General features: G+C 45.7%; 1 protein-coding gene across 2 annotated transcripts; it reads left to right on the top strand.

Annotated features, from left to right (window-relative positions):
* Nucleotides 1–27,138, top strand: EIF3L (eukaryotic translation initiation factor 3 subunit L). Of its 2 annotated transcripts, XM_044226611.1 has the most exons (13): nucleotides 1–105; nucleotides 647–695; nucleotides 2,185–2,395; nucleotides 5,346–5,425; nucleotides 8,899–8,960; nucleotides 12,065–12,134; nucleotides 12,348–12,421; nucleotides 15,782–15,953; nucleotides 18,091–18,245; nucleotides 18,998–19,168; nucleotides 20,223–20,720; nucleotides 25,964–26,044; nucleotides 26,930–27,138. In XM_044226611.1, the coding sequence occupies exons 1-13, from the start codon at nucleotides 73–75 to the stop codon at nucleotides 26,966–26,968; spliced, it is 1,695 nt and encodes a 564-aa protein (XP_044082546.1). In that variant the 5' UTR covers nucleotides 1–72; the 3' UTR covers nucleotides 26,969–27,138. The 2 variants fall into 2 exon arrangements, with proteins under 2 accessions (XP_044082546.1, XP_044082547.1); XM_044226612.1 differs by lacking the exons at nucleotides 1–105; nucleotides 647–695; nucleotides 5,346–5,425 and having other exon boundaries at nucleotides 2,317–2,395.
* Nucleotides 27,139–27,502: the final 364 nt, after the last annotated feature.

The following is a 27,502-nucleotide window of genomic DNA, read 5'->3' as shown; positions in this document are numbered from 1 at the left end:
CTTCCGGCCTCACGACGCAGGCGCGGGCCGCACTTTTCGTTCTCTCTGGCGGTGTTCCTGAGCCGCGCAGCCATGTCGTATCCGGCTGATGATTACGAGTCCGAGGTAAGCGGGCCCTGCGCGTGTATTGGGCTTCGTGACGGAGGCAGCGTTCTCTGGATGTTGGGTGCCGCCGTGAGACGGTGTCCGGGTCCCTCTGGGAGCCTCCCCCGGCCGCAACTAGCTGCGGTCTGCCTTCCGGCGTGCGCGGCTCTCAGGCTGTTTCCATTGCTTGCGTCTCCTCTCCAGCCCAGTCTCTGCCCGCCCACTTCGCGTGTCCCATCTCCTCGTCTTCTGGTTTTCCGAGATCGGAGACGGAGACTGGTCATGGGGTTTCTGTAAACTTAGCTCCTGTGGGCTTGGTTCACTCTTGTCGGTCCCCGTTGGTTCCCACAGCCTCTTGTGCTTTGCTTTACCTTATCGCACCCGTAACGTTGTATTGTCGCCTGCTTATTCGCCCTTCTCTCACGAGCATGTTAGTTTCTCAAAAGCAGAGGTTCTGTTTTACCCACTTTTGTATCCTTAGTACTTTTACTTGGCACATAGGTCGAACGAGCATTTTGGGTTCACGAATTGGTGACTGTTCCTATGTCTGTTTCGTTAATAGGCTGCTTATGATCCCTACGCTTACCCTGGTGACTATGATATGCACACAGGTGAGACTACGGGCTGGCTAGCTGGTACTTCTAGGGTTTTGCAACTTTTTGAATGTCTCGGAACAGCTCTTGAGGGTCATCTGTGAAGCGCTGCTTCTCCGTGGTCCAGGTTTGGAGTCAGTTATTAGTTCTCAGAAAGAGGGTGGTACAATGCCTAATAAATGAAGCCTCTTTCATGGTCCACCTCAAAGTCCCAGAAGGGAAGACTTACTGTCCTGGCCGTGGTTTCCTTGTTAAACTGCTTGTTGAAGAAGAAAATCTTGTTGTGAAAAATTAATGATTCAAACCAAGCCCAAATGAAATCTTTTTGGAAGTTTTTGCGGTTTCCTGAAATGTTATAGTGAGTTAGTTTGACTTAGCATTTTGTAAGTGCCATACATTGTTACAGGTACTCTGTGCTAAGTATTTCCTTTAATCCTTAAGAGAACTCTAGGAAGTGCCTAAATTAATGTCTCCATTTTCTCGGGTGAGAAAACTGAACAGAGAGGTTTAGCAACTAGCACTGTTGTATAGGTAGTAAATGGCAGTCATTCATTCAAGAAATACTAAGTGCTGGGACACCTGGGTGGCTCATTTGGTTAAGCGTTCAACTCTTGACCTCAGCTAAGGTCTTGATCTCGGTCTTGAGCTCAAGCCCCCTGATGGGCTGTACCCTGGGCGTGGAGCCTACTTTAAAAAAATATATAAATGTATATATTTAAAATACATGTACATAAGGTGCCCCCTACTTACCTACCGTTCCGATGGTCTTCCCTTCTCTTTCAACACACTTAACAACTGTTTTAGGTGCTGAGGGTGTACCTGAGTACAAGACAGACAAGGTTCTTGCCCTTATAGGATTTAAGTTCTAGTGGAAGAAACAGATGATAAGCAAATATATAGTTGTAAATAGTGGTAAATGTTCTGAAGAAACAGGGCGATGGGGTTGAGAGTGAGTTGGGGATAATTTTATCTTTGAGTGTTTATTTTTAAAGTTTATTAATTTGGGGCGGCTGGGTGGCTCAGTTGTCTGCCTTTGGCTCAGGTCATGATCCCAGCATCCTGGGATCAAGCTCTGAGGGAGACCTGCTTCCCCCTCTCCCACTCCCCCTGCTTGTGTTCCTCTCTGTCTGTCTGTCTGTCTCTCTTTCTCTGTCAAATAAATAAATAAACAACCAAAAAAAAAAAAAAAGATCTATTAATTTGTTTGATGGAGAGAGAGAGAGCACAGGTAGGGGGAATAGCAGGCAGAGGGAGAGGAAGAAGCAGGCTCCCCGTGGAGCAGGGATCCCAATGCGGGGTTCGATCCAAAGACCCTGGGATAATGACCTGAGCCAAAGGCATGCTTAACCAACTGAGCCACGCAGGTGCCCCATCTTTGAGTGTTTAAAAGGGAATCGTACCTGATTTTATAGACTGAGTTTTCTTTGGGGGATGGTCTTGCCCTTCTGTTTTGTAACATGTGAGTTTGAAAACACTTGGTAAAGTATTTATTATATCTGACCTCTAGGTGATCCAAAGCAGGATCTGGCTTATGAACGTCAGTATGAACAGCAGACCTATCAGGTGATCCCTGAAGTGATCAAAAACTTCATCCAGTATTTCCACAAAACCGTCTCAGATTTGATTGACCAGAAGGTGTATGAGCTGCAGGCCAGTCGTGTGTCCAGTGATGTCATTGATCAGAAGGTGTATGAGATCCAGGACATCTATGAGAACAGGTACAGAGTGCAAACTGAAATGACCGTCTTTCTGGGTGGGACTGGTTTACTGATACAGCCCCTAAAAAAGGGGTCTATTAGTCATTTCTCTGTAAAGAGAGTGCCCAATGGGTCTCTGTGATTGCTCATGGGGAGACATGTTATTCTGTTGGAATATTCTGTATTCCCAGAACTCAGGGCTTAAAATAACATCATTTTCAGTAGTCGTAGCAGCAACTAGTATGTCTGTCTAGTATAGATCAAACAGTGTTGAGAACGCTTTTCCCATATTTACTCGTTACTCTTCACAGTAACCTCATGAGGTAGGTAGTATTGTTTTCTTTATTTTACATATGAGGGAAACAAAGCCTAGAAAGGATATAGCTAGTTGAGTGCATATGTTGAGTTTTGAACTTGCATAGTCTGACATCAGAGCCTAATTTTTTTTAAAAGATTTTATTTATTTATCTGAGAGAGAGAAGGAACGGGGAGGGGCAGAGGGAGAGGGAGAAGCAGACTCCCTGCTGAGCAGGGACACCCCACCCCTCCACGTGGGGACATAGGGCTGGATCTGGGGTCTCCAGGATCATGACCTGAGCCAAAGGTAGACTCTTAACTGACTGAGCCACCCAGGCACCCCCAGAGCCTAACTTCTGAGTTACTGTACAAGTTAATGCGTAACAGGGTGAGCAGAGCTTTGAGTGGCTGCTTCTGTTTTGAGGGGATTGCCCTTGTTTAATTGGCATTAGAAATGAGACTGGTTCGTTAGGGTTGAGAAAGTCAGGAAAGACTTCACCAGGGATATAGAATTTAAACAATTTCTGGGAGTGGTGCCTGGTTGGCTCAGTTGGAAGAGCACATAACTCTTGATCTCAGGGTCGTGAGTTTGAGCTCCACTATTTAAAGTAGAAATTACTTTAAGTAAATAAACTTAAAGTAATAATTAGTTAATTCCTAGGAGGATGGGTGGACAAAATGAATAGCCAAAGGCTTTTTGGATTAATGAATAGAATTAATCCCCAAACTGTTTTTTGCCTGCATCTCCAGGTCTTTCTAGTAGAAATGTGTAGATCAGTGCTGTCCCATAGAAATAATATTAGCCACATGTGTAATTTAACTTTTTTCATCAGTTACGTTTAAGAAATGTAAAAGGAGGGGGGACGCCTGGGTGGCGCAGTTGGTTGGACGACTGCCTCCGGCTCAGGGCGTGATCCTGGAGTCCCGGGATCGAGTCCCACATCAGGCTCCCAGCTCCATGGGGAGTCTGCTTCGCTCTCTGACCTTCTCCTCGCTCATTCTCTCTCTCACTGTCTCTCTCTCTCAAATAAATAAAATAAAATAAAATAAAATCTTTAAAAAAAAAAAAAAAGAAATGTAAAAGGAGGGGCAGCTGGGTAGCTCAGTGGGTTAAACCGCTGCCTTTGGCTCGGGTCATGATCTCAGGGTCCTGGGATCAAGCCCCACATCACATCATCGCATCGGGCTCTCTGCTCCTCCGGGAGCCTGCTCCCCCCCCCCCCACTCTGCCTGACTCTGCCTGCTTGTGATCTCTCTCTCTGTTAAATAAAAAAAAGAAAAAAAGAAATGTAAAAGGAGGGGTGCCTGGCTGTCTCAGTTGGTGGAGTGTGCAACTCTTGATCTCAGGGTTGTGAGTTTGAGCCTCACTTGGGTGGGTGAGATTGGATGTAGAGATTACTTAAATATAAAAATTTTTTAAAAACTGAAACAGGTGAAATTAATTTTCATGACATTTCAACATCTAAAATATTATTATCATACATAATCAGTATTAAACTGTTAATGAGTTATTTTACTTTTTTTTTTTTGGTATTAAGTCTAAAACCTATTTTTTGTATTTATACCGCATTTCAATTCGTGTATGTTGGAAATACCTGATCTCCATTTAGATTTCATAGCATTTATGATAGAAAAAGCAGATATCCAAGTAATTCTAAATGTAGTTGAAAGTTTGCAGTAACTAAGTATTGGGTTTTTTGGTTAAAATTAAGTAAAATTTAAAATTCAATTCTTTAGTCACAATAATCACATGTGGTAAATGGTTACTGTATTTGATAGTACAGGCGGATACAGACTATAGTTGAATCCAAACGTGGTAGATCTTTCTGAAGGAGAATGTGTGGTGCGAAGAATGGCTGGTGCCTTGGAAAATTCAGTGTTATTGAGATGCTTTATGTTTTATAATAAGTCCTGAAGTGGAGACTTGAGCATGTTTTTGTGCTGAACTGAAAAATCTGGAGAAGGGGTGCCTGGGTGGCTCAGTAGGTTAAAGCCTCTGTCTTTGGCTCAGGTCATGATCTCAGGGTCCTGGGATCAAGCCCCCCATCAGGCTGTCAGCTCAGCAGGGAGCCTGCTTCCTCCTCTCTGCCTGCCTCTCTGCCTACTTGTGATCTCTCTCTCTGTCAAATAAATAAATAAAATCTTTAAAAAAAAAAGAAAAAGAAAAATATGGAGAAGTGGAAAGGTGGGGCTTGAGGAGAGTGGGGGGCAGTTGAATTCACTCCTGAGGGCATCAGGGCTCTGAGTGTTTGGGTTGGATGCCGTAGTCTGTTGCAGCGTCAGACCACCACAAACAGATTGATTGGCTTCCAGATTTGGATGGGGGAGGAGGCACCGTGCTCTGGGAAAGTAGGGGGAAATTGCTGGGGGGGGAAGCGTGGGTTTCTAGAAAGTAGTTATCAGACCAGGAACAGCAAGCTGTCATGTATCATGATACAGAGGCAGGAAATGATCCTGGAGAGCATGGCGGTTGACTGACTGGTAGAGAGGAGTGTTTACCGTATTAAAAGTTGAGGTGCAGAGTTCTGTTGAGGAGAGTTGTAGCCTTGGAAGGCTCTGGTCCTTTGTTTCTGTGACCTCTCCCTCTTTGTGAGCTTCGGTCCTTACCTGTAAAACATGTGGGTTGCCTCTTCTCTGTTCCTTCCTGTTTAGAATTTCTCTGCTTGGTTTTCAGCTGGACCAAGTTGACTGAAAGGTTCTTCAAGAATACACCGTGGCCTGAGGCTGAAGCCATTGCTCCACAGGTTGGCAACGGTAGGTATGAGTTCCATGTTCTGTACGCTGGATGGGATTCTGCGAGTGACGGGTCCTGAGGAAGCTCAGAAGAGTCCGTGTGTGTTTTGCTAACCATTTTGTTTCCCCAGGGCTTGGTGCATAGTAGACCCTTAGTAAAGAGCTTGCTGAGTGACAGCAGAATAAATGAAGAGGGGACAGAGACCTCTCACATGTGATGAAGCTGAAACAGATCTTTGTCCTGACTTGTTTCCATCCCCCCGTGATTTGGGGGGTCAGTACAGTCACTTGGGAATGAGCTGTCTGGCTTCCTCCCACCTCACCTCATGGTGTTTGTTGTATATGGTGTAAAGTAGGAAGATCCAGCTTCATGCTTTTGCGTGTACGTATCTAGTTGTCCCAGTACCAGTTTGTGAAAAGACTATTCTTTTTCCATTGGATTGATTGTCCTGGCACCTTTGTTGAAATTGGTGATTGTGCAAATGTCAGGATTTATGTCAGGACCCTCTGTTAACTCCGTTGGTATCCATCCATCCTGATGCTTGTGCCACACTGTCTGAATTATTGTGGCTTTGTGGTAAGTTTTGAAACCAGGAAGCATTAAGTCCTCCAACTGTCTTCTTGTTCTTCTTGTTCTTTTTTTAAAAGATTTTATTTTTTATTTGACTGAGAAAGAGATCACAAGTAGGCAGAGAGGCCGGCGGGATGGGGGTGGGGGAGGGGAAGCAGGCTCCGTGGCTGAGCAGAGAGCCCAATGTGGGGCTTGATCCTAGAACCCTGAGATCATGACCTGAGCCAAAAGCAGAGGCTTAACCTACTTAGCCACCCAGGTTCCCTTGTGTTCTTCTTTTTCAAACTTATTGTTGGTTCTTCTGAGACCCTTGGATTTCCATATGAATTTCAGGATCAGTTTGTCAGTTTCTGGAAAGAAGTTGGGATTTTGATAGGGATTATGTTGCATCTGAAGATACACTAGGGGACTGTTGCCATTATATTAAGCCCTCTAATTTATGGACATGTGATGTCTTTGCATTTATTTAGGTCTTTATTTCAATGACATTTTACTGTTTTCAGTGTACAAGTCTTGTACTTCTTTGATATAGCTGATTTTTTTGGAACTTTATTTTTAGTATCATTGCTACGCAAGTTAGAACTCACTTTGTAGGAGGTGTTATTTTCTATGTTGCTCAGACCTTATGCTCTGTTTAATATGTTGCCTATAAAGAATCATATTGTGTGTGTCAACAACAGTAGTAGTCTTGTAATACGGTTGGCCCTTGAGCACATGGGTTTGAACTGGGTGAATCCACATATACATGGATTTTTTTCATATAATAGTGTACATGTATTTTCTCCTCCTTATGATGTTCTTAACAGTTCTCATCTTTAACTTATATATTGTATACCATGATAACACAGTGTATAACATATATACCACGCAAAATAAGTGTTGACTGTTACCGGTAAGGTTCCAGTCAATCATAGGCTGTTAAAGTTAACAGTTAAATATGTGGGGATTCAATGTTTATAGCAGCAATGGCCACAGTCGCCAAACTATGGAAAGAACCAAGATGCCCTTCAACGGATGAATGGATAAGGAAGATGTGGTCCATATACACTATGGAGTATTATGCCTCCATCAGAAAGGATGAATACCCAACTTTTGTAGCAACATGGACGGGACTGGAAGAGATTATGCTGAGTGAAATAAGTCAAGCAGAGAGAGTCAATTATCATATGGTTTCACTTATTTGTGGAGCATAACAAATAGCATGGAGGACAAGGGGCGTTAGAGAGGAGTAGGGAATTTGGGTAGATTGGAAGGGGAGGTGAACCATGAGAGACTATGGACTCTGAAAAACAGTCTGATGGGTTTGAAGTGGCGGGGGTGTGGGAGGTTGGGGTACCAGGTGGTGGGTATTATAGAGGGCACGGCTTGCATGGAGCACTGGGTGTGGTGAAAAAATAATGAATACTGTTTTTCTGAAAATAAATAAATTGGAAAAAAAAATATGTGGGGATTCAAAAGTTAAATGTGAGGGGCACCTGGGTGGCTCAGTGGGTTAAGCCTCTGTGCCTTTGGCTCAGGTCATGATCTTAGGGTCCTGGGATCGAGCCCCACATAGGGCTCTCTGCTCACCAGGGAGTCTGCTTCCCCCTCTGTCTCTGCCTGCTGCTCTACCTGCTTGTGATCTCTCTCTTTGTCAAAAATAAATAAAATTAAAAAAAAAAAAAAAGTTAAAGGTGAGTTTTTGACTGCATGAGGCAGGGGGGATCTATGTTCCTAACCCCCCTCTGTTTAAATGTCAGCTGTGTATAATTTCAAACAGGTAAGTAATGACAGGGCTTAACAGTATAAAAGGAGATTTGGTGTAGAAATCCTTTTCCTACTTTCCTCCTCAAGGCTTAAGTTTCTCTAGAGCCATCTAGTGGTAACACTTTTTAGTCCCTCCCGTGATAGTCTATGTGTACCTAAGCAAGTAGGAATGGCCTGTTTGTTTCTTTTTATATAAAGCAAATGCCATTTTCTTCCCTTTTTAAAGTTTATTATATTTTTGGAGAGTATACTGCATTTCTAGGATTCCTAAGACCACCCCTAGGTTTGATGATTTGCTAGGAGGACTCCCAAGACGCAGGGTAAAGGGAAGGGGCACGCAGAGTGGAATCCAGAGAAAACCACGTGCATGTATGTTATCACCAGTCCTTTCCTGTGGAGTCATTTGGGATGTGCCTAATTTCTCGAGCAAAGAATTGTGACGTGTGAAAAGTCTCTCAGAGAAAACTGTAACACAGTTACAAGGATTGTCCAATGTCCAAGGGTTTTATGGGGTGCTGGTCATGTGGGCACACCCCCTGCCTAGCACGAACCAAAATTCCAGACTCCCAGAAGGAAGGCAGGAGTTCAGGATAAACCATAGTGTTGCATAGTTAGGCTCAGCACATCCCTCTTGTCAGGATACTGGGGACCCTCTTGAAATCCAGGTTCCCAGATGCCAGCCAAGACCCAACTTTACTAGCCAAAGGATAGAAGTCTCAGATCTACTTCCTTAATTCTTTTCTGTACAGCATCAGTACCCAAAGACCTTTTCTTCCCTCCTTTCTTTTTAGTGGTTGTATCATATCAAAAGGATAAATTCTTTACAGTAGAATTTCTAAGTCAAAAACACCCATGTGTTTGCAATTTTGATAATGTGACATTGTCTTTTTTAGTGCTGTTAACTATTTATTTCTGTGTTGGTTTGTTAAGCGACTGGATGGCAAAAATCTCTAAATGTTAGCAAAGGGAAATGGGCCTGAATGGATTAAGATGAGGTTGAAAGATAGACGAGAGATGGTTTTCTTTTTGCCTGTGTTCTTGGGGTGTACTGGAATTTAGATGTTATTTTGTATCTTAAATCGTGTTTATCCCTCTCTTCCGTTCAGTGGGCTAAAACTGCCTGAAGACCCTAGTTGTTTTGTGGATTACTAAAGCAGCTCTGTGCCATTTTTTTCAGATGCCGTCTTCCTGATTCTGTACAAAGAATTATACTACAGGCACATATATGCCAAAGTCAGTGTGAGTATCTAACTGTTGCTAGCTCTATGCCATTTTTGTCTTTGGAACACAGTCATTAGTTTCTATTGGTTCAGTGTCCAGGAGTGGTTGGCATGTTTTCTGAGTGTTCAGAAATGACAGAGGGAATGCTTGAATCCAAGAAGTTGCATGTCTGTCGCAGACAGACTTACTTGGCATAGCTTGTGTGTCCTTTTCAATTTCTCCATCCCCGCAGTTCCTGATTTGGCACTCATCACATCGACTGGGTTTCAGGATGCCATCCTAATGGTGTGTTCCCAGACTCCTACTGCTTCAGCTTTTGATGCCCTTGCTTTTTACCTTCAGTGTAGGACTGTGAGCCTTCTGCTCTCTGAAACACACAGGGACTGTCCCTGTGTGCCCGGTGTAATGCTTGACACCTGGTGGGCATCTCTGCTCTAATCCTCACAGTGGCCCTGCAAGGCAGGCAAACTGGGGTGCAGAGGGGTTGCTTCTTCTCAAATTCATGCAATGAGTAGGTGGCAAAACCCCTTGAACCCAGGCCTGGTTTACTGTGATGCCAATGTTCTTTCCACTGTACTCTCTCAGCTTTGGGCACTTGTTTGATTCTTCTCTTGTTTCTGAATTTTAGAATGCCCCAAGTTGCTTAAAATAACTATCTATACTATTTACATACACCATGACTGAAAATCTCTCTCTTTAGCCCCTGTCTCTCCAAATCCGTACTTGTATATCCAGCTGCCTATTCCATTATCTCCACTTGGCTGTCTGATACTCCTCTCAGATTTGGGTGTTTTGTTTAAGATTTTATTCTGGGGCACCTCAGTAGCTCAGTTGATGAAGCATCTGCCTTTGGCTCAGGTCCTGGTCCTGGGGTTGGGCCCCATGTCCGACTCCCTGCTTGTCAGCGAGTCTGCTGCTCTCTCTCCCCCTCCCTGCCTTGTGCACTCTGACTTGCATGTTCTCTCTCAAACAAATAAATAAAATCTTTTAAAAAAAGAATTTATTTGAGAGAGGGAGAGTATGAGCAGGGGGAGGGGCAGAGGGACAAGCAGACTCCGTGGTGACCACGGAGCCCGACATGGGTCTTGATCCCAGGGCCCGGAGAGCGTGACCGAAGTCGAAGGCAGATGCGTAACTGACTGAGTCACCCAGGCACCTCAAGTTTAGCATACTCCAAACGGAAATCTTATTTTCCCTCTAAGCCTGTTCTTCTTATGTCAACCAACTCAGTAAATAATATGACCATTCAGACAAAAACCTTGATGGTGTTCTTGACTTAACTTCCAACCCTGTAACAAATCCTGTTCATCTCTGTCTTCAGCATGCTTTTTGAAACCACCCACTTCTTACCTCCATCACTGCTGCTACCTTGGTTCAAAGCATTGTATCATCTTTTGCCTGAGCTGAGCAGCTGCTTACCTGGTATCAGGTTCCACTCTTCCACTTGAGTTTATTCTCAGCCTAGTAACCTGCATGGTCCCTTTGAAACATAGTCTTGTCACGTCACACCCTCCCTCCCAATCCTACCATGACTTCTCACCATCACACTTGGAAGAAAACCCCACGTCTCAGTCATAGTCCTATTTGATCTGGCCCCTGACTCCCTTGCCAGTCTCCTTTCCTACGACTTTCATTCCTTATTGGGCTCCTTGCCGTACCCTGGCACTTCGGAGCACACACCACCAGCTGACATTGCAGTATTTGTTTACTTGGGTTTTGTCTGCTCCCTGCACTAGAGGGTAAGACTCCACCAGGGCATGGACTTCATCTTGTCACTGCTATAATCTGGTCCCTGATCCTCGATGGTGACAAGTTAATTGTTGGAGCTCGTATGTGCATGTGTAAATGAAGGAACCTGTCACCGTCATCTCTCCACAGAGTATTTCTTCTCCCAGTCAGCTCATCTCTCAAAGACCACCTGACCTGGCTAGGGCTCCTGCCTTGCCACAGGAGCCACAGTTAGTGGTTGCTGCAGGAGTTCCTGTTGTCAGTGCAGGGGGCCATGTTTTTCCGGCATCCCAGTGAGCTCTCTGTCCTATCTGTTAGAAAGTAAAGGTTTCCTCCTACCGTTGCTATTCTAGCTCACGTACTCTGTGGCCTAGGTTGAGACTCTAGCTAGCCTGTATAACATCTCTTCTTTGGGAAGACCGTGGCATCAGAACCCATAGTACAGGTGGTTGTGCCACTTCTAATCTTCCGTTAGGTCTGTGACGAAGATTCAGCAGAAGTTTATTGACTCTATGACCTCTTTGTTAGGTACCAAAGTACTTATATATATATGATCCGTTTGGAACCTTGTCGGGCGGGGGAGTTCTTTGAAAGAGCATTTATTATATTGGGCACTTCACCTACATAGTCTCGTACTATGGAGAGATTAAATACCTTGTCGGAAGCTCGCATTTAATAAGCACTGGAGCTAAAACTCCAGGGCCGTGTTCTTTCTAGCTATTCACAAATAACAGCATATTCTTTCCCAGCTCAGAAATCTTCAATGTTCTCAGTTGCCGGCAACATCAAGTCTAGATTGGGGGGGTCAATAGCCTTCTGTGCAAAGGGTCAGATAGTTGTTTGGCTTTGAGGCCATAATGGTCTCTGTTGAATCTATTGGCTCTGCCTTTGTAGCAGCCACAGACAATGAGTGTCTATGACTATATTCCCGTTGAGCTTTTTATTTACAAAAACCAGGTGACGGTGGACTTGCTGATATCCGTGGCCTGGATTCCTGTTCGGCACCGAAAGACCCCTGCACTCCTAAACTGTTGCAGTCCATTCTGGCATAGCCTAGTGTAGCGCTACCTGCTCTCCCCATCCTTCAAGCACCGTGATTTTACTCCTTTGCTTTTGTTAGTACTTCTGTCTTTCTGCTTCACCAGATCTGCCTGCATGTTCTCGAACAGTCAGTTGAGGTTGTTGCCATAATGCCTAATCATTGTGGTCAAGATATTTAATGTCCTTTCGAATGCTCTGGCACTTACTGTCTTGCCTCTGGCCTGAGTGCTATTTGCGTACTAAGAAGGCCTGAAGAGGCATTGGTTCTCACGTGTGTTCAACTATCGTGGCAGACCATGAGTAAAACACATTTAAATTAACTGTCAGTCCTGATGTCTCTGTTCTCTTTCCAGGGAGGGCCTTCCTTGGAGCAGAGGTTTGAGTCCTACTACAACTACTGCAATCTCTTCAACTACATTCTTAGTGAGTTTGAGGTTTGGCCTGGGGGTGAGGCTACAGGGAGGCCTGATGTTAGCTTCCAGCTCTTTTTAGCAGGATTTTTAAAAGGGTGGGAAGGAAGGATGTCCCGTAATTCTTAGTTCTTTTAAGAGAAAAATTACAGAATGTACTCTGTATGCTTACTAAGTGTGAATAGTCTTTGCTTTGCGTCTGACTTTTCTGTGATCTCCTGCACAGATGCCGATGGTCCTGCTCCCCTTGAACTACCCAACCAGTGGCTCTGGGATATCATTGATGAGTTCATCTATCAGGTATCTGGCCAGCCTTGGTCTGATTTGAAATAACTAGTCTGACAAAAGGATTAGCTGCTACCATTGTTTGCATTGTTTAAAACATGCTTGGGATAAAAATGGCCCATCACGGTGGGAAAGACCCCACGGTGGTGGTCTTTGATGTTACAGTTTTCTGAAGAGTCAGGCCTAAGAGCTCTGGATATGAACTTGGAAGTCAGCAGAGTTGAACTGACTTTCACTAAGCTGTTACCTGATCTTGAGAGTTGGTCTGGTTGGAAAAAATAAAGGCATCACAAGCTTTGGAGTCAGTTATTCTGTTTTTAAGTCTACTCCGTTTCTGAAGAATAAGCCTGATTCTCGATTGAGTGGCCAACTCTTAATTTTGGTTGGCTCAGGTCATTATCTCAGGGTCCTGGGATCGAGCCCCATGTCTGTTCCATGCTCAGAGCGGAGCCTTCTCCCTTTGCTCTCTTGTGTGCCTCCGCACTGTCTCTCTCTCTCTCTCAAGTAAATAAAATCTTTTTAAAAACCCACAAAAACCAGAATAATTCAATTTGGGAAAATACAGGTTTTCCAAGAGTTTTATGGGAATGGAGTATCTCTCACTGGGTATTTCAGGAAAAATGAGTTTCTTAATAAAGCTGTTATTTTAGCTGCATAGACAAAACAGACCTAAGAAGTGCTGGCAGATTGTGATTGGTATGCTGAGAAAGCCTTCCTAGGGCTGGCCTGCTGAGAGGGGGCTTATGAGGCTTCGGTGCCTTTGTGCAGAGAAGGCTACAAACCACACTGGCCTTGTTTGCCTTTTCTGGCTCCTTGGTCTGTATAAGCCCTTTCTTTGGCAAATTTTAGAAGGCTGGAGGTCCTTTAAACTCACAGCAAGTCCAGGGAGGATCATCCGTGCTAAGGTTCTTCATCCTTAAGATAATCATAATCCCTTGGGCTTGGGCTTAGCTGGTGTTCTCTTAAGGGGCTTAAAGTGCTCTCACTTAACAAAGACCGGTTGGCAGGAGCCAGGTGTGACTCCTCCAGCCAGGTAGATGTCACAGGGGGTAAGTGGGTCCCCCACCCCCCGGCTTTCATTTATTTTTATCAGTACAGGTAATACATGATATGTCATTACTGTTTAAAAACTTTGTCTTTTCAAATTGCAGGTGAAGTTTGTTTTTATCTTTTTTTTTTTTAAAGATCATTTATTTGAGAGAGTGAGCACGCATGTGCACACACAAGGCAGGGAAGAGAGGCATAGGGAGAGGGAGAAGCAACTCCCCTCTGAGCAGGGAGCCTGACATGGGGCTTGATCCCAGGACCCTGGGGTCATGACCTGACCTGAAGGCAAATGCCCAACCGACTGAGCCGACTGAGCCGCCCGGGTGTCCCCAAACTGCAGATAAAATTTAAAGTGTCTTCCTTCCTTGCCTTTGTGGCGGCATCAGTTATTGTCTGGAAAGACAGGCATTACATTCATGCTTTTCAGGCGTTTATATAAATATGTACGTATCAAATACACCGTCTAAAAATGGCATAATACTGTGTTGTGTAATTTGTTGTGATATGGAACACTTAACATGTCTGTGTAGAGATGGCTTTATTCTTCTCTGCCATGTACACGATACGGATATACCACCCTCTTGGTGATGATACACCACCCTTGGTGTTGAGTTTGACTATTACAAATAGTGAGTCCCTCAGTAGTCTTGTGTGTGTTGCACATTGGTCTGTCTCTAGAGATCGCCAGAGGTAGAATTGTTTTTTGAAGAATTTTTGCTTTTTAAGTTTTTCTGTTTGTTTTTGAGAGTAAGGGAGTGCCTGCGGGAGGAAGGAGGCAGGAGCAGTGGGAGAGAATCTGAAGCAGACTCCATGCCCAGCGTGGAACTGACGTTGGGCTTGACCTCACAACCCTGAGATCGTGACCTGAGCTGAAATCAGGAGTCATGTTCAGTTGTTTTTAAAGATTTTATTTATTTATTTGATGGAGAGAGACAGAGAGAGAGGGAACACAAGCAGGGGCAGTGGGAGAGGGAGAAGCAGGCTTCCTGCTGAGCAGGGAGCCTGATGCGGGGCTCCATCCCAGGACCTGGGGATCATGACCTGAGCTGAATGCAGATGCCTAATGACTGAGCTGCCAGGAGTCGTGTTTAACTGACTGAGCCACCCAGGTTCCCCGCTTTTAAGTTTAAGATCAGCTTTATAGAGTCAAAACTTGCATACAATTAGATACTGATTTTTAATTGTGCTGTTGAAGAGATTGAACAGACAGTATCCACCACCACAGTCAGTACAGAACATTTTCAATCAGTTTGGACCTTAATAAATAGTAATACGTTGTCCCCTGTAAGGGCTTATCAGATTACACTGCTGTCAACAGCATTTGAGAGTTTTTCTCTGCTGTGGGTGTTATTAGTCTAATTTTTGTCTGTTTGATGGGAAAGAAATGGTAATCTCATTTTAATTTGCATTTCTCTGATATGTGAAGAACTTAGGTATTTTCCCTGTTAATTGGCCAGTTTTGATTTTCTTCGAAGTGATCCTCATTATTCTTAGTCCATTTTTCTGATGGATTACCTCGTTCTTACTGAATTATGGGAATTCCTTCTATATTCTGGATGTTCTTCTGTTTATTATAAATCTGGAAACTTTTTTCTGTGTTCTTAGAGGAAGGTGCTAATATGGAGTTGAAGAACGTTTTTGGGTTTTGTCATCTAGGACCTAGATTCTAGGTCACTGGTTTCCGAACCTGGTACCAGAATTGACCAAGGATCTTTTAAAAACCAGTTGAGTGGGTAGGTTTCTTGTGCTGTTCTCTGGGTGACTGATAGAACCACTGCCTTAAGGATTACCTGTGGTGTGGGCCCTAGATGTGCCATCTACTTGGCGAGGCTCTGTGGTTTATAACGGAGGTGACCCAACTGGGTTCCTGTCCCTGGCAAACAGATGGTCGGCTCCAGTAGTCAAGACATACATCCAGATACTACCCTATCCCCATGTGTCTTCATTTGTCATCCTGACTTGGCATGTCACAGCCCAAGATAAGAAGATCTGTACAAACCATCCGGTTCTGACAGCCAGATCGATTGCATTGTGAAGCCCAGAGATGTTAAGTGACTCTAGGCGGTGTTTGACTCCAAATTGAATTTTTTCTTTTTTTTTTTTCACAAACTACCTTTCATCTTAGAGATTTTTTACTTAGCTATGGAAGAAGTGACATACTCCATAATGAACACCATTCAGTTCAGTGAAAGGCGGCTTTGCAAAAACAAGTAGCGTACAGAACAGTTTAGCAGGAAACGGTGCCACGCGCCCCACCTGACCCCCGCGCGCTCTCCCTCCGTTTCAGCATCATATGCAACTCCTGCCTCTCTCCCTTCTTCCCAACAGTTTCAGTCATTCAGTCAGTATCGCTGTAAGACTGCCAAGAAGTCAGAGGAGGAAATCGACTTCCTTCGCTCCAATCCCAAAATCTGGAATGTTCACAGTGTCCTCAATGTCCTTCACTCCCTGGTGGACAAGTCCAACATTAACCGGCAGCTGGAGGTGTATACAAGCGGAGGTGAGTGCTGCTTGCCATCTGTTCCGGTGGGGAGAGAGGCCCGGGGAGCGCGGGGGAGCCACTGTGGCTTAGGTAAGGGGCTGCTTTGCTTTGGTGCTGGGTGTGAACAGCAGCCAAGTGCAGGTGCTGAGGGCTGTCAGGCTCGGCCGTCTGTTGGCCGACACGCGGACCCAGCTGGCACTCACGAGGTCTGATTCGCAGACGCTTCTAACCGAGTCTCCAGGGCCTTCGTGTAGATAAGCGCTTCTCACGCTTGGTGTCAGGACTGCTTTACAGTCTTTAAAGACTGAGAATCACAGAGTTTGTCCATATAGTAGGCGTCAATGCAAAATGAACAAGCCTTTAAAAAAATGTTTAAAGGAAAGGGCACCTGCAGCAGTGCCCTTTTTGCAAATCTGCCGGGCATATACGAAGAGCGCTGGATTCGCTTTCTGCTCCTGCGTTCGGTTTGTTGGAATTCCAGTATGCGGTTTGGGTTGAAGTATATGAGGGAGACCTGGCCTCACCTAGATGGGGAGTTGGGAAAGGGAGGAATGTCTTCACAGCCTTCTCAGGTAGTTCAGAGACAATGGGGGTTTCATACTGGTGAATTGCAGTGACAAATCTGCAGCCTTAACAATGAACTTTTTTTTTTTTTAAGATTTTATTTATTTATTTGGCAGAGATCACAAGTAGGCAGGAAGGGGGGAGCAGGCTCCCTGCTGGGAGCCCAGTGCTGGGCTCGATCTGAGGACCCTGAGATCATGACCTAAGCCAAAGGTAGAGGCTTAACCCCCTGAGTCACCCAGGCGCCCTTTAGCAATGAACTTTTACTTGATTATGTTAAGCTTTATTGGTCTACCCTGCAGCTTGAATGGATCTTTTTTTTTTTTTTTTTAAGATTTTATTTATTTATTTGACAGAGATCACAAGTAGGCGGGAAGAGGGGAGCAGGCTCCCTGCTGAGCAGAAAGCCCAATGTGCGGCTTGATCCCAGGACCCTGGGATCATGACCTGAGCTGAAGGCAGCAGCTTAACCCGCTGAGTCACCCAGGTGCCCCTTGAATGGATCTTTTTACCCCTGCACAATTTTGTAAAATATTGGTTCATTGAGTTATAAAGATTTCCTAAATATTGATGTATTTTATTATACAACCTAAAAAACCCACTTTGATCATCAGCTTCATTAGGTAAGTCTTTATTTGGAAGCTCATAGTGGCAGATACATGTTTTTAAAACTAGAATTTGCTTAAAAGCTCCTATTTTCATTGGCAGTGAGCACTGTCCGTTGTCTTTATTGACATGTAACAGGCTCACCCTATTCGTTTTTGAGAAAATGTCTGCTGACCATAATTTGTGTGTCAGTCATTCAAGTAAAAACGGTGTTTTGTGAAAAAGTGGCTGGTTCTTTCGCCACGTGTGGTGGGAAGGAATACAGTAATTACTGATACAGTTTGCTGCCACTGCCTGGTTTATGCTGAGTTGTCAGTCTTACCCACTGTGTTTGCACCATCAGTGCAACGTGGTGTTTCAGTGAGAAAGACAAATAGCGTGTTAGTGTTACTAGGAAAGTAACTTTGACCTCATGCACTTCCTAAAAGCAGTGGCCTTGATGAGTAGCTGCTGCTGATAAAAAGGGTCATCTCAGTAATCTCGGTGTCTTGGAACCAACCAAACAAAAACCTGCCCATCCCCCGCCCCCCCCCACAATTCTTGGTAAAAGATTAGTGTGAAGCCAAGGATACCTGGCCTGTTAGTTGGTATGGGGGTTGTGAGTTCGAGACTCATGTTAGGTGTAGGTTACCTTTTTTATTTTTATTTTATTTTATTTTTAGGATTTTAATTATTTATTTGACAGAGAGACAGAACACAGGTAGGCAGAGAGAGAGAGGGAAGCAGGCTCCCTGCTGAGCAGAGAGACCGATGCAAGACTCAATCCCAGGACCCTGAGCCACCCGGTGCCCCAGGTTACCTTTTAAAAAAAAAAAAAGGTCAGGCATGCTGCTTCTGGGTAGTCCTCTGAGGGCAGTTAATCCCCATTGCGGGAAGCTTCAGAGGCCCGTAGAAGGTGGAGAGTCAGCTGAGTGGTATTCAGGGATTAGGCTCACCTACCTTCACGTGTCCCTGCTAGAATGGTCACAGTGTCTGCTTCTCTTAGGTGACCCCGAGAGTGTGGCTGGCGAGTACGGACGGCACTCCCTTTACAAGATGCTTGGGTATTTCAGCCTGGTGGGCCTTCTGCGTCTGCACTCCCTGTTGGGGGACTACTATCAGGCCATCAAGGTGCTGGAGAATATCGAACTGAATAAGAAGGTGATTACCTATTTCCCCCTGCCTCCCCTGCCCCGAGCCAGAGTCTGCGCTAAGAGAATGATCTTGAAGGACAAATGTTAGGGATCAGAGAGAGGACTCTTCCCCAGACAAGTTGAAAATTGAGACATGGGGAAAGCACTGTAGTGAGCGTCTGCGCGTAGGCAAGGTGCTTTCTCTTTGTTGCTTAGTAACACTCGAAATGTTTGGCAGTCTTTGATTCTGTTTTCAAGACCATGATAATGGCAGATTTTTACTATTCACATCTCACTACTTAAGAAATGAGACTTAGTTCTGAGGTGGTATAGACAATGACGATTAGCTGTGGTGGTTTTTCTTAGTCACAGAAAAATCGGTACTTTTTTGTTGTATGTGTGTGTGTCTTTTTTTTCAGTCTTGTTATCTGTTCCTTTATCGGGTTTATCTGGAAAAGGAAGGAGTTAGAAATCGAGGAAGAGTACACAGCTGAGGTGTGGAGGGATTTGGAGTGGAAAGAAATGTTAGGGTCACCGGGTCTAGTCCCTTCCTGTTATATCTAACAGTGCGGAGCTCTCGGGTCACACGACTTAATCGGTGACTGGTGTGGTCTGCGCTTGGAGCCTCTTAACTCCAGAGGGCAGCACTTTCCTGCTGGGTAGTTCGGGGCGTCTGTAGGGGGATTCTGCTCGGCTGACACTGGGCCCTGGGCCCTGCTGGCTTGCAGATTCTCTCCGGGATGACTTGGTTTGGGGACTCACGGATGCTTCCATCCACAGAGCATGTACTCACGGGTGCCCGAGTGCCAGGTGACCACCTACTACTACGTCGGTTTTGCATATCTGATGATGCGTCGCTACCAGGATGCCATCCGGGTCTTTGCCAACATCCTCCTCTATATCCAGAGGACCAAGAGCATGTTCCAGAGGACCACATACAAGTACGAGATGGTAAGGAAGCCTCTGACCAGCTTGAACCCTTGGTACATGTGCTGACAGTTTTTGGTAAAAGTTCTCCCAAATTTTGCTTTTCTTTTTTTTTTTAAAGATTTTATCTATTTATTTGACAGACAGAGATCACAAGTAGGCAGAGAGGCAGGCAGAGAGAGAGAGGAGGAAGCAGGCTCCCCGCTGAGCAGAGAGCCCGATGCGGGGCTCAATCCCAGGATCCAGGGATCATGACCTGAGCCGAAGGCAGAGGCTTTAAACCACTGAGCCACCCAGGCGCCCCCCAAATTTTGCTTTTTGTATGTCTTTTCATTAGGGCGATTTCTTAATGGCTGGACTACTCTTTGTTAAGTTTCTTTTGTTGTGCCTGTTACTTCAGATCATTATTCCTTAACGATAAAGACAGTATCTTTTGTTTTACTTTCTCCCTCCAGCAGCGTCTACATTTATTCAGCAAGTTTGCTGAGTGTTCACTGGGCTCTGGGTAGTTAAAACTGAGGGAGGTAGGGGTACCACCCTCAAGCAGTTTGCTATGGAGGAGGGGAAGGGTCCAAGACGTGCCTAGAATTGGGAGGTTTCTAGGCAGAGCAAAGTTTCTAGGCAGAGACTTGGAAGCGTGATGATGTAGCAGCACAAGGAACAGTTTTGCTGGAGGGCCGTAGAGTAGTCAGATTGGGGTGCTAGGTTCTGGGGTAACCTTCACTGTCTGGCTCAAGTATTTAATCTTTATAGGCCTTACAGTGCCATCTAGAATTTCTGGGTGACTCAGTCATGACGGTGTGAGAGGATCGATCTGCCGGCGAGGATGGGGTAGATCAGGAGGAATGAGGAGGAGGCCCTAGGGAAGAATCCAGAAACCAGCTGAGGAGGCCCTGGAAGTGGGCTGGAAGTTCAGTAGAGCTGGAGGGCAGATGCGGAGGGACTTTGGGAAAGTTAACTGACGGGTGCAAGATCAGGAAGAAACCAGAGGCCTATGCACCGTGTACTTGGGAGGGTGGTGGGGACCTCAGAAAGTCCATCTCATTTGAGCCCACGCCAATTGGTCTCGTGCCCGCAGATTAACAAGCAGAACGAGCAGATGCACGCGCTGCTGGCCATTGCCCTCACCATGTACCCCATGCGCATCGACGAGAGCATTCACCTGCAGCTGCGGGAGAAGTACGGGGACAAGATGCTGCGCATGCAGAAGGGCGACCCGCAGGTCTATGAGGAACTTTTCAGCTACTCGTGCCCCAAATTCCTGTCGCCCGTGGTCCCCAACTACGACAACGTGCACCCCAACTACCACAAGGAGCCCTTCCTGCAGCAGCTGAAGGTGTTCTCGGACGAGGTGCAGCAGCAGGCGCAGCTGTCCACCATCCGCAGCTTCCTCAAGCTCTACACCACCATGCCTGTGGCCAAGCTGGCCGGCTTCCTGGACCTCACAGAGCAGGAGTTCCGGATCCAGCTGCTGGTCTTCAAGCACAAGATGAAGAACCTGGTGTGGACCAGTGGCATCTCCGCCCTCGATGGCGAATTTCAGTCGGCCTCCGAGGTTGACTTCTACATCGATAAGGTACGGCTGCCTTCCGGCCTGGGCGGCTGCGGCCTCTCTCTCCATCTGTTCAGCCATCAGGGTTTCCTGGGCGCCCGCCACTTGGAGCATTCGAGACTTGGTGGTGCACAAAACCAGCAGAGGTTTCTGCCCCTGCACTGATCTTCTCATGTGAGAGTAGATAGCGCTACAGTGAAGCAGACCACGTAGTAGGCGTCAATGCAAAATGAACAAGCCTTTAAAAACACTTAAAGGGCGCCTGCATGGCTCAGTCCGTTAAGCATCTGCGTTTGGTTTGGGTCATGATCTCAGAGTCCTGGGATCAAGTCCCACATTGGGCTCCGTGCTCGGCCTGTTTCTGTGTCTCCCTGTGCCGTTCTTCACCACCCGTGCTCACTTGCTCTCTCTCCAATCCTTTAAATTTATTTTTTTATTTTTTTTAAGAAAAAGAGTTTCATTCTAGTCCGAGTTAAGAGAGCTGCCTGGGGTACACAGTCTTCACAAAGAGGAGAGCGCTGCAGGGGAGGGAGGGCTGGCGCAAGAGTTACATATGGTTTTGCTCGTGTTTTTGTTCTTGTTTTACGTAGAGTTACAAGTTGTGATGAAAAGCTTTCCAGAAAGGCTGTAAGACTGGAATCTTACGGGAATCAGTGAGGTTTTTTTTCTTACGTTTCTGTTTGGAATGTTCTTTTTTGGTGGGTTTTGTTTGTTTTTTAATGAAACAGATGTACAGTGTGTACTTGGGGCAGGAATAGAGCCCATGTTTTGAGGTTTTGCCAAAGTCAAAATGACTTCGCCAAGTCATTTTGACCTTGAGTAAATGTTTTACCAGGAGTGGGGCCTACAAACATGAAAAGTGGAACGTTTCCTTTATCATAGGTTAGAAATTGCCAAGTGCTGTGCAGTTAAGGGTAGTGGTGGTGGAAGGCAGAGGTGGCCGTATTGCACAGGTGCTCAGGGTAGCCCTTGTTGAGGAAGTGAAATTGCAGCTGAGACTTGAAGCAGGTGAAGAAACTAGCCAGACACCTGTTTGAGGGAGCAGCGTTCCAAGGAGTGGGCGCTATAAGGGCAAAGGCCCTGGGGCAGGAGTGAACCCAGGATGTTTGAGGGACAGCCTCATTGTGGCTGCAGTGACCTCAAACAGGAGGCTGTGGCAGAAGAGAGGATCAGGGAAGAAAATGGGAGGGTGTGGCGTACAGGGTGGGACATAGTTTAGCCAGTGAGAGCCATTGTCCCGACTTGTCGCACCCTGGACGAGTGCTGCCTACTTTTGGACTTCATGTGGAGGACTGACACGGCATGTGCTCTTTTTTTCGTGTCTGGCTTCTTTTTCTTGTGTTACATTTAAGACCGTCACCATCCAGCATTTTCGTGCACAGCAGGAGTCCCCTTAGGCGCTGGGCCAGCTGCTGCTGCAGGAGTTGGCTCTGATTTTCGCATTCTAATGCGGATGCGCTTTTCAGTGGTTTTGTGTATTACAGAAAGTGTCCATGGTTTTGGAGAGTGGCTCTCAGTGGTTCATTGAAGTTGTTTTTTTTTTTTTAAGTGATTCATTTATATCTGCTTGTGAATGCAGAGTTATTTCTGGAAGGAGGCACAAGCGACATCCTAGGCTCCTCTCAGGAGGAGGTCTAGTGTTTGTTTGCATTGCTGGATTTTAAGTTCAAGTTAACATTTTGGTGTCCTAATGAGGTTTTTAAAAGAACTAAGTTCTGTTTTGTAGGTGAGTTTTTTTCAGATGTAAAATATGCGAGACTCCTAGAATTGCTTTTTCCATGAAGTCACTCCCTCTCATCCTCCTTAATGTGCACACACTCAAAGATGATGTTCTGCTTAACATACCTGGAATGCTGATACAGACTTAACAGCAGTCTGTTAAAATGAATAGACTGATGTCTTTCATCTCTTTTGGAATGTTCTTAGCTAATATCTTTTACTTTATGTGCTTTCTTTTCCTTCTGGAGTTCTTACTTGATGTGTATCAGACCTCATTCTGTTTTCTGTGTCTCTTAAACCCTTTCTCCATCTTTTTTAGTCTCTGTTCTGGGTAATTTTCTTTTGATTGATGATTCTATCCTTGTTAATCTCTTTAGCTCTGTTTTTACTTTCTCTGATTTTTCTTAAATTCATGGTGAAGTGTTTCCATAAACGTCCTTCGTTCCTTTTGTTTGTTTACTACATACAGTTTATTGTCCTTGAAAAACTTTGTTGACATTTTTTAAAGTGTAGGATGAATATTCATTCTTCTAGAAGGGATTTGCTTTTGCCTCTTCAAGGTGCCTGGGGAGATTACTGGTCTGGGACCACCATAGACGCAAAGCCTCGGGTCCCCTGGACCAACCAGGAAATAAGCCCAGGCTACAGATTGGCAGAAGAATCACCTTATGTTTATAACGTCCCGGGAGTGTGTGTCTTTCCTCTTGTATGTTCCTCCCCCAACTTGGTGAGCATTGCTTGGTGTCTGGAGTGGGATGGCTGCCCAGTCCCCGTTTTGCCTTCAGCTTGAGGGTGTAGCTCAAGGGATCCAACAGTGCAGGGAGCATCTTCTGTAAGACTGACCCTGGCCTTGGTTTGTCCCTCTGTGCAAGTCTTCTGGGATAGAGGAGTGAACGCACTCCCTGCAGAGCAGGCTTCTGTGTTTCGGTTGGAATGGTTTATTTTCTCTTAAAGTAGCTCTTTATTCTCTCGTCAGCTCTTCGATGCGATGAGATTTTTACAAACTATTTATTTTGTATTTCCAGTTGCTTTGAGAAAGTATTGGTCTACACGTACTATATTTTTTGGCAGTGCTTTAAAGGTATAACCGGGTAACATAGGATGAAATTCTGTGGTTATTGTTATATTCACAGTGTCATGAATTGGTTTCCCCTAATTCCATGACATTTCCACAGCTCCCTACCCACGAGCAGTCATTCCCAAGTCCCCTTGTCCCCTCATCCTTGGCAAACCAGTAATCTGCTCTCCATCTCTGTGGATTTGTCTGTTTTCGATATTTGCTATGATAAACATGTGGCCTTTTCGTGTTTGACTTCTTTCACCGAGCACGTTTTCAGGTCTCGTCCAGGCCCTGGCGCGTATCTGTCCGTTTTCGTGGTGGCGAAGGACCGCGCTTGTAGGGGTGCGCTGCTCTGTTGACCCAGTCATTAGCTGATGGACAGTCGAGTTTCCACCTTTTGACTATCGCGGGTAACGCCACTATCATGAATTTTTGTGTACAAGTTTTTGTGTGGATGTCTTCTCTTGGGCGTATACCTACTTGGGGATTGCTGGGTCAATTTGGGTAGTTAGTTTTGAAAGCTCATCTTGCTAAACCGAACCCTCTCATTTAGAGTGGCTTTTGGAAGTCTTGATGTTTGGCAGAAATTGGCTGTCTCTGACACGAATGGGCTCACTGAAAGTAGAGTCACTAGGGAAGTTTTCCAGTGTTGTTTTAAAAATCAGAACTGTCCCTTGTAGTATCACTTCTACTACCTAAAGTCCTTTTCGGATTTGTTCTCAGTGCGTGCCTGACATAATGTTTGGCAGCATCGGTAACCTGCTCCGTCCCCTGTCATCACTTTGTAACCCTGCTGAACTGGTCCCAGTTATCTGGATGGTCTTTAACAAAACACTTCTGGGAAGCCTGGTGGATGCACTTGGTAGAACATGAGATTCTTTTTTTTCCTTTTTTTTTTTTTTAAAGATTTTTATATATTTATTACTTGACAGAGAGAGAGAGAGAGAGATCACAAGCAGGTAGAGAGAGGGGGAGAAGCAGGGTCCCTGCTGAGCAGAGAGCCTGACTCGGGGCTTGATCCCAGGACCCTCTGACCTGAGCTGAAGGCAGAGGGACAACCCACTGAGGCATGCAGGTGCCCCAGAACATGTGATTCTTGATCTCAGAGTCATGATTTCAAGTTCTACCTTGAGGGTGGAGTAAAAGCTTTACTTCAAAATAAATAAATAAAACATTTCTCCCAAGAATCAACAACTTGGTTATTACAAAAAACTTATATGAAGTTATATTCATATATTAATTAAATTATAACATAATAAATTACTTATAATATGATTTAAAGTCTGTACATGAGAAAGTTTGTGGTTTTTTTTAAGATTTTATTTATTTGTTTGTTTGTTTATTTATTTATTTGACAGAGATCACAAGTAGGCAGAGAATCAGGCAGGGGCCGGGGAGCAGGCTCCCTGCTGAGCAGAGAGCCCGATGCGGGGCTTGATCCCAGGACTCTGGATCATGACTTGAGCTGAAGGCAGAGACTTTAACCCACTGAGCCACCCAGGCACCCCTATTTTTTTTTTTAAGATTTTATTTATTCATTTAAGAGAGAGAGCGAGCCAGGGGCAGAGGGAGAGAGGGAGGAAGACGCAAGCTCCCCCCTGAGCAGGGAGCTCAATGTAGGGCTTGATCCCAGGACCCTGGGATCATGACCTGAGCCAAAGGCAAACGCTTAACTGAGCCACACAGGCGCCCCATGAAAATGTTTTTTGATTGCATCTTTTTGGGGCTTTTTAAAAAATTATTCCTCTTACTGGTTCACTTTTGTCTTTGGCAAAATGTTGCTTTCTGGGTAGTTGTGGTGGTTCTTTTGGTAAACATTGCATTTATATGTAACTCATGACCCAGGGATCCAAAGTCGCATGCTCTGCTGACTGAGCCGCCAGGCATCCCTGCTTGCTTTCTGGCTTTTCTTTTTTCATCCTTGACTTGAAAAAGTCCTTTCAAAGAGATCCAGAAAATTCTTGGGCCTTGACCTAGATTATGCAGGAATTTACAAGAAAAATGGTGTTCAACCACATTTGAGTTAAAAAACAAAGTTTAGAATCTGGATTCACTTGTAGCCTCACACTCCTAAACAGTGTGTGAGAATAAAATGCTGTCTGAAATGTTTCTGTTGCTGAAAGATTCGTGTTCGTTACAGAAGACTTGAAAATAAAAATGGTGCCTGGGTGGCTCAATGGGTTAAGCCCTGTCTTCAGCTCTGGTCATGATCTCAAGGTTGGGATCAAGCCCGCATCGGGCTCCATGCTTGGCGGCGGAGGGAGGGTCATCTGTCCCTCTCCTTGCCTCAAATAAATGAATTAACGAGGAAGCAAAAATCAAGCATCTAGAAAGAGCGAGCGAGCTGCCATCAGCTGGTAATGCTCTTCTGTAGGGTGCCCCCCGCCAGCGTTGGCGTTTGGAAGGCAATGTGGGACTTCATGTACTTGCAAGTCTAAGTGCCCCTGCCTTCCTGCTCGTCTCTGACTCTGCTTTGCTTCTCCCACAGGACATGATCCACATCGCAGACACCAAGGTCGCCAGGCGCTATGGGGATTTCTTTATCCGGCAGATCCACAAATTTGAGGAGGTGAGAAGTTGGGGAGCGGTGTGTGGGTTGGAGACAGAGGTTTGGAACTGGTGGGGAGTTTTTACTTTTTTTTATTTTTCATTTCAAGAAAGCCTGGAGTTGGCCCTTTAAAAAAGTTTCTGAGCAAGACTGGCTGACTGCTTGGGGTTTGGGGAATGGGGTTGGGCCTGTAGCAGTTGCTGTGTCAGCCTTCTCCAGAGCATCTCTGTCCAAGATCTCTCTCTGCGGGTGGCCGGCTCTCCTCTCCCTCCCTGGTATTTCCTAATATGGGTGGCTTCACTGCCTGCTCTTACCCATCCCTCCCCGTTTGGCAGTTACTCTCAGATGTAGACAGGTCTGGCCGGTTCTTGCAGGCAGAGGACAGGAAGCTGGGTTTTGACAGACTTGGTGCATTTCACATCTTGCCCTGGGAGAGGTCCTGGGGGTCGCGCCAAATACTACGAGGATGCAGGGTGTGTGCGTGCTTTCTGTGTGTGGCCGTAACTGGAACCGCTTCGTCCTGGTGTTCTGAGTTCTCCAGCAGAGGTCACTGCTCTGGTCTGGGCCAGCCACGGGGCTCCTCCTGCAGGAGGAGCACAGCCCTGGCAAGTTTGGCTTCTGTGAGCCGCGTGTCTTATAAAACGGACAGAGCAGTGTGGGTGTGGGTGTGGCGTGTGAAGGGCAGGTGGAACAGTCCGTGTGAATTGTGCAGGGCTGTGGGAGTGTCGCGGGCGGGCACCTGACTGGGGCTTCCTGCACACAAGGTGGACTCCGGTGCCTGCGTCAGAGAGACCCTTCCTGGACTTCACAGCGGTAGCCCAGGGGTCGGACCTGGGGATCGTGCACACTGGAGGACAGGGGTCGGTGAGATCTCCGTATCTAACTTGGCTTTTCTTTTTCTCCTAGCTCAATCGAACCCTGAAGAAGATGGGACAGAGACCCTGAGTACCTTCACACTCTCGTTAGAAGCCGATTCTGGGGTCTCTGCAGGCGGGGCGTATTTTTGTCACCGTGAAGCCTTTACCTAGATCAGCCATCCAGCTGAGTTGAAGTTTATTTGTATTAAGGACTGAAATGTTTTAAATAGGTCTCAGTAAAAGGTCTTTGGAGCCAGATTTGTCATCTCATCATTGTTGGGGGTGGGGGGGATCTGTAGTCGGGGCGACAGTATGTGATTTCCTGTGACACTTTTCTCCTGATGCAGCCGATCGATGTTGGTGTTTCATTTGAATTTGCGGTTCGCAGGACATTCTCGCATTCAATATCTTATTTATACCTCACAAGAATCCTGTGAGCATTAAGTGACCTGCCATGATTTCCACGCATGTTAGCAGAGTGCTGGGTCTCAGGCAGAAACTTGAACCCCTCCTGCGGCCATGAGCTGCGCTGGGAGGAAGCCAGGTGCGCGCTGACACCTCCCGGCCCGCGGTTAGCCGTTGGATCCCCACTTGCTGAGGAGGAGACGCGCTCAGGTTATAA

This window comes from Neovison vison, chromosome 12 (assembly GCF_020171115.1).
Source record: "Neovison vison isolate M4711 chromosome 12, ASM_NN_V1, whole genome shotgun sequence".
Taxonomy (NCBI): domain Eukaryota; kingdom Metazoa; phylum Chordata; class Mammalia; order Carnivora; family Mustelidae; genus Neogale; species Neogale vison.
Note: the sequence above shows the minus strand (reverse complement) of the source record. Positions and strands in the feature narration are given on the sequence as shown.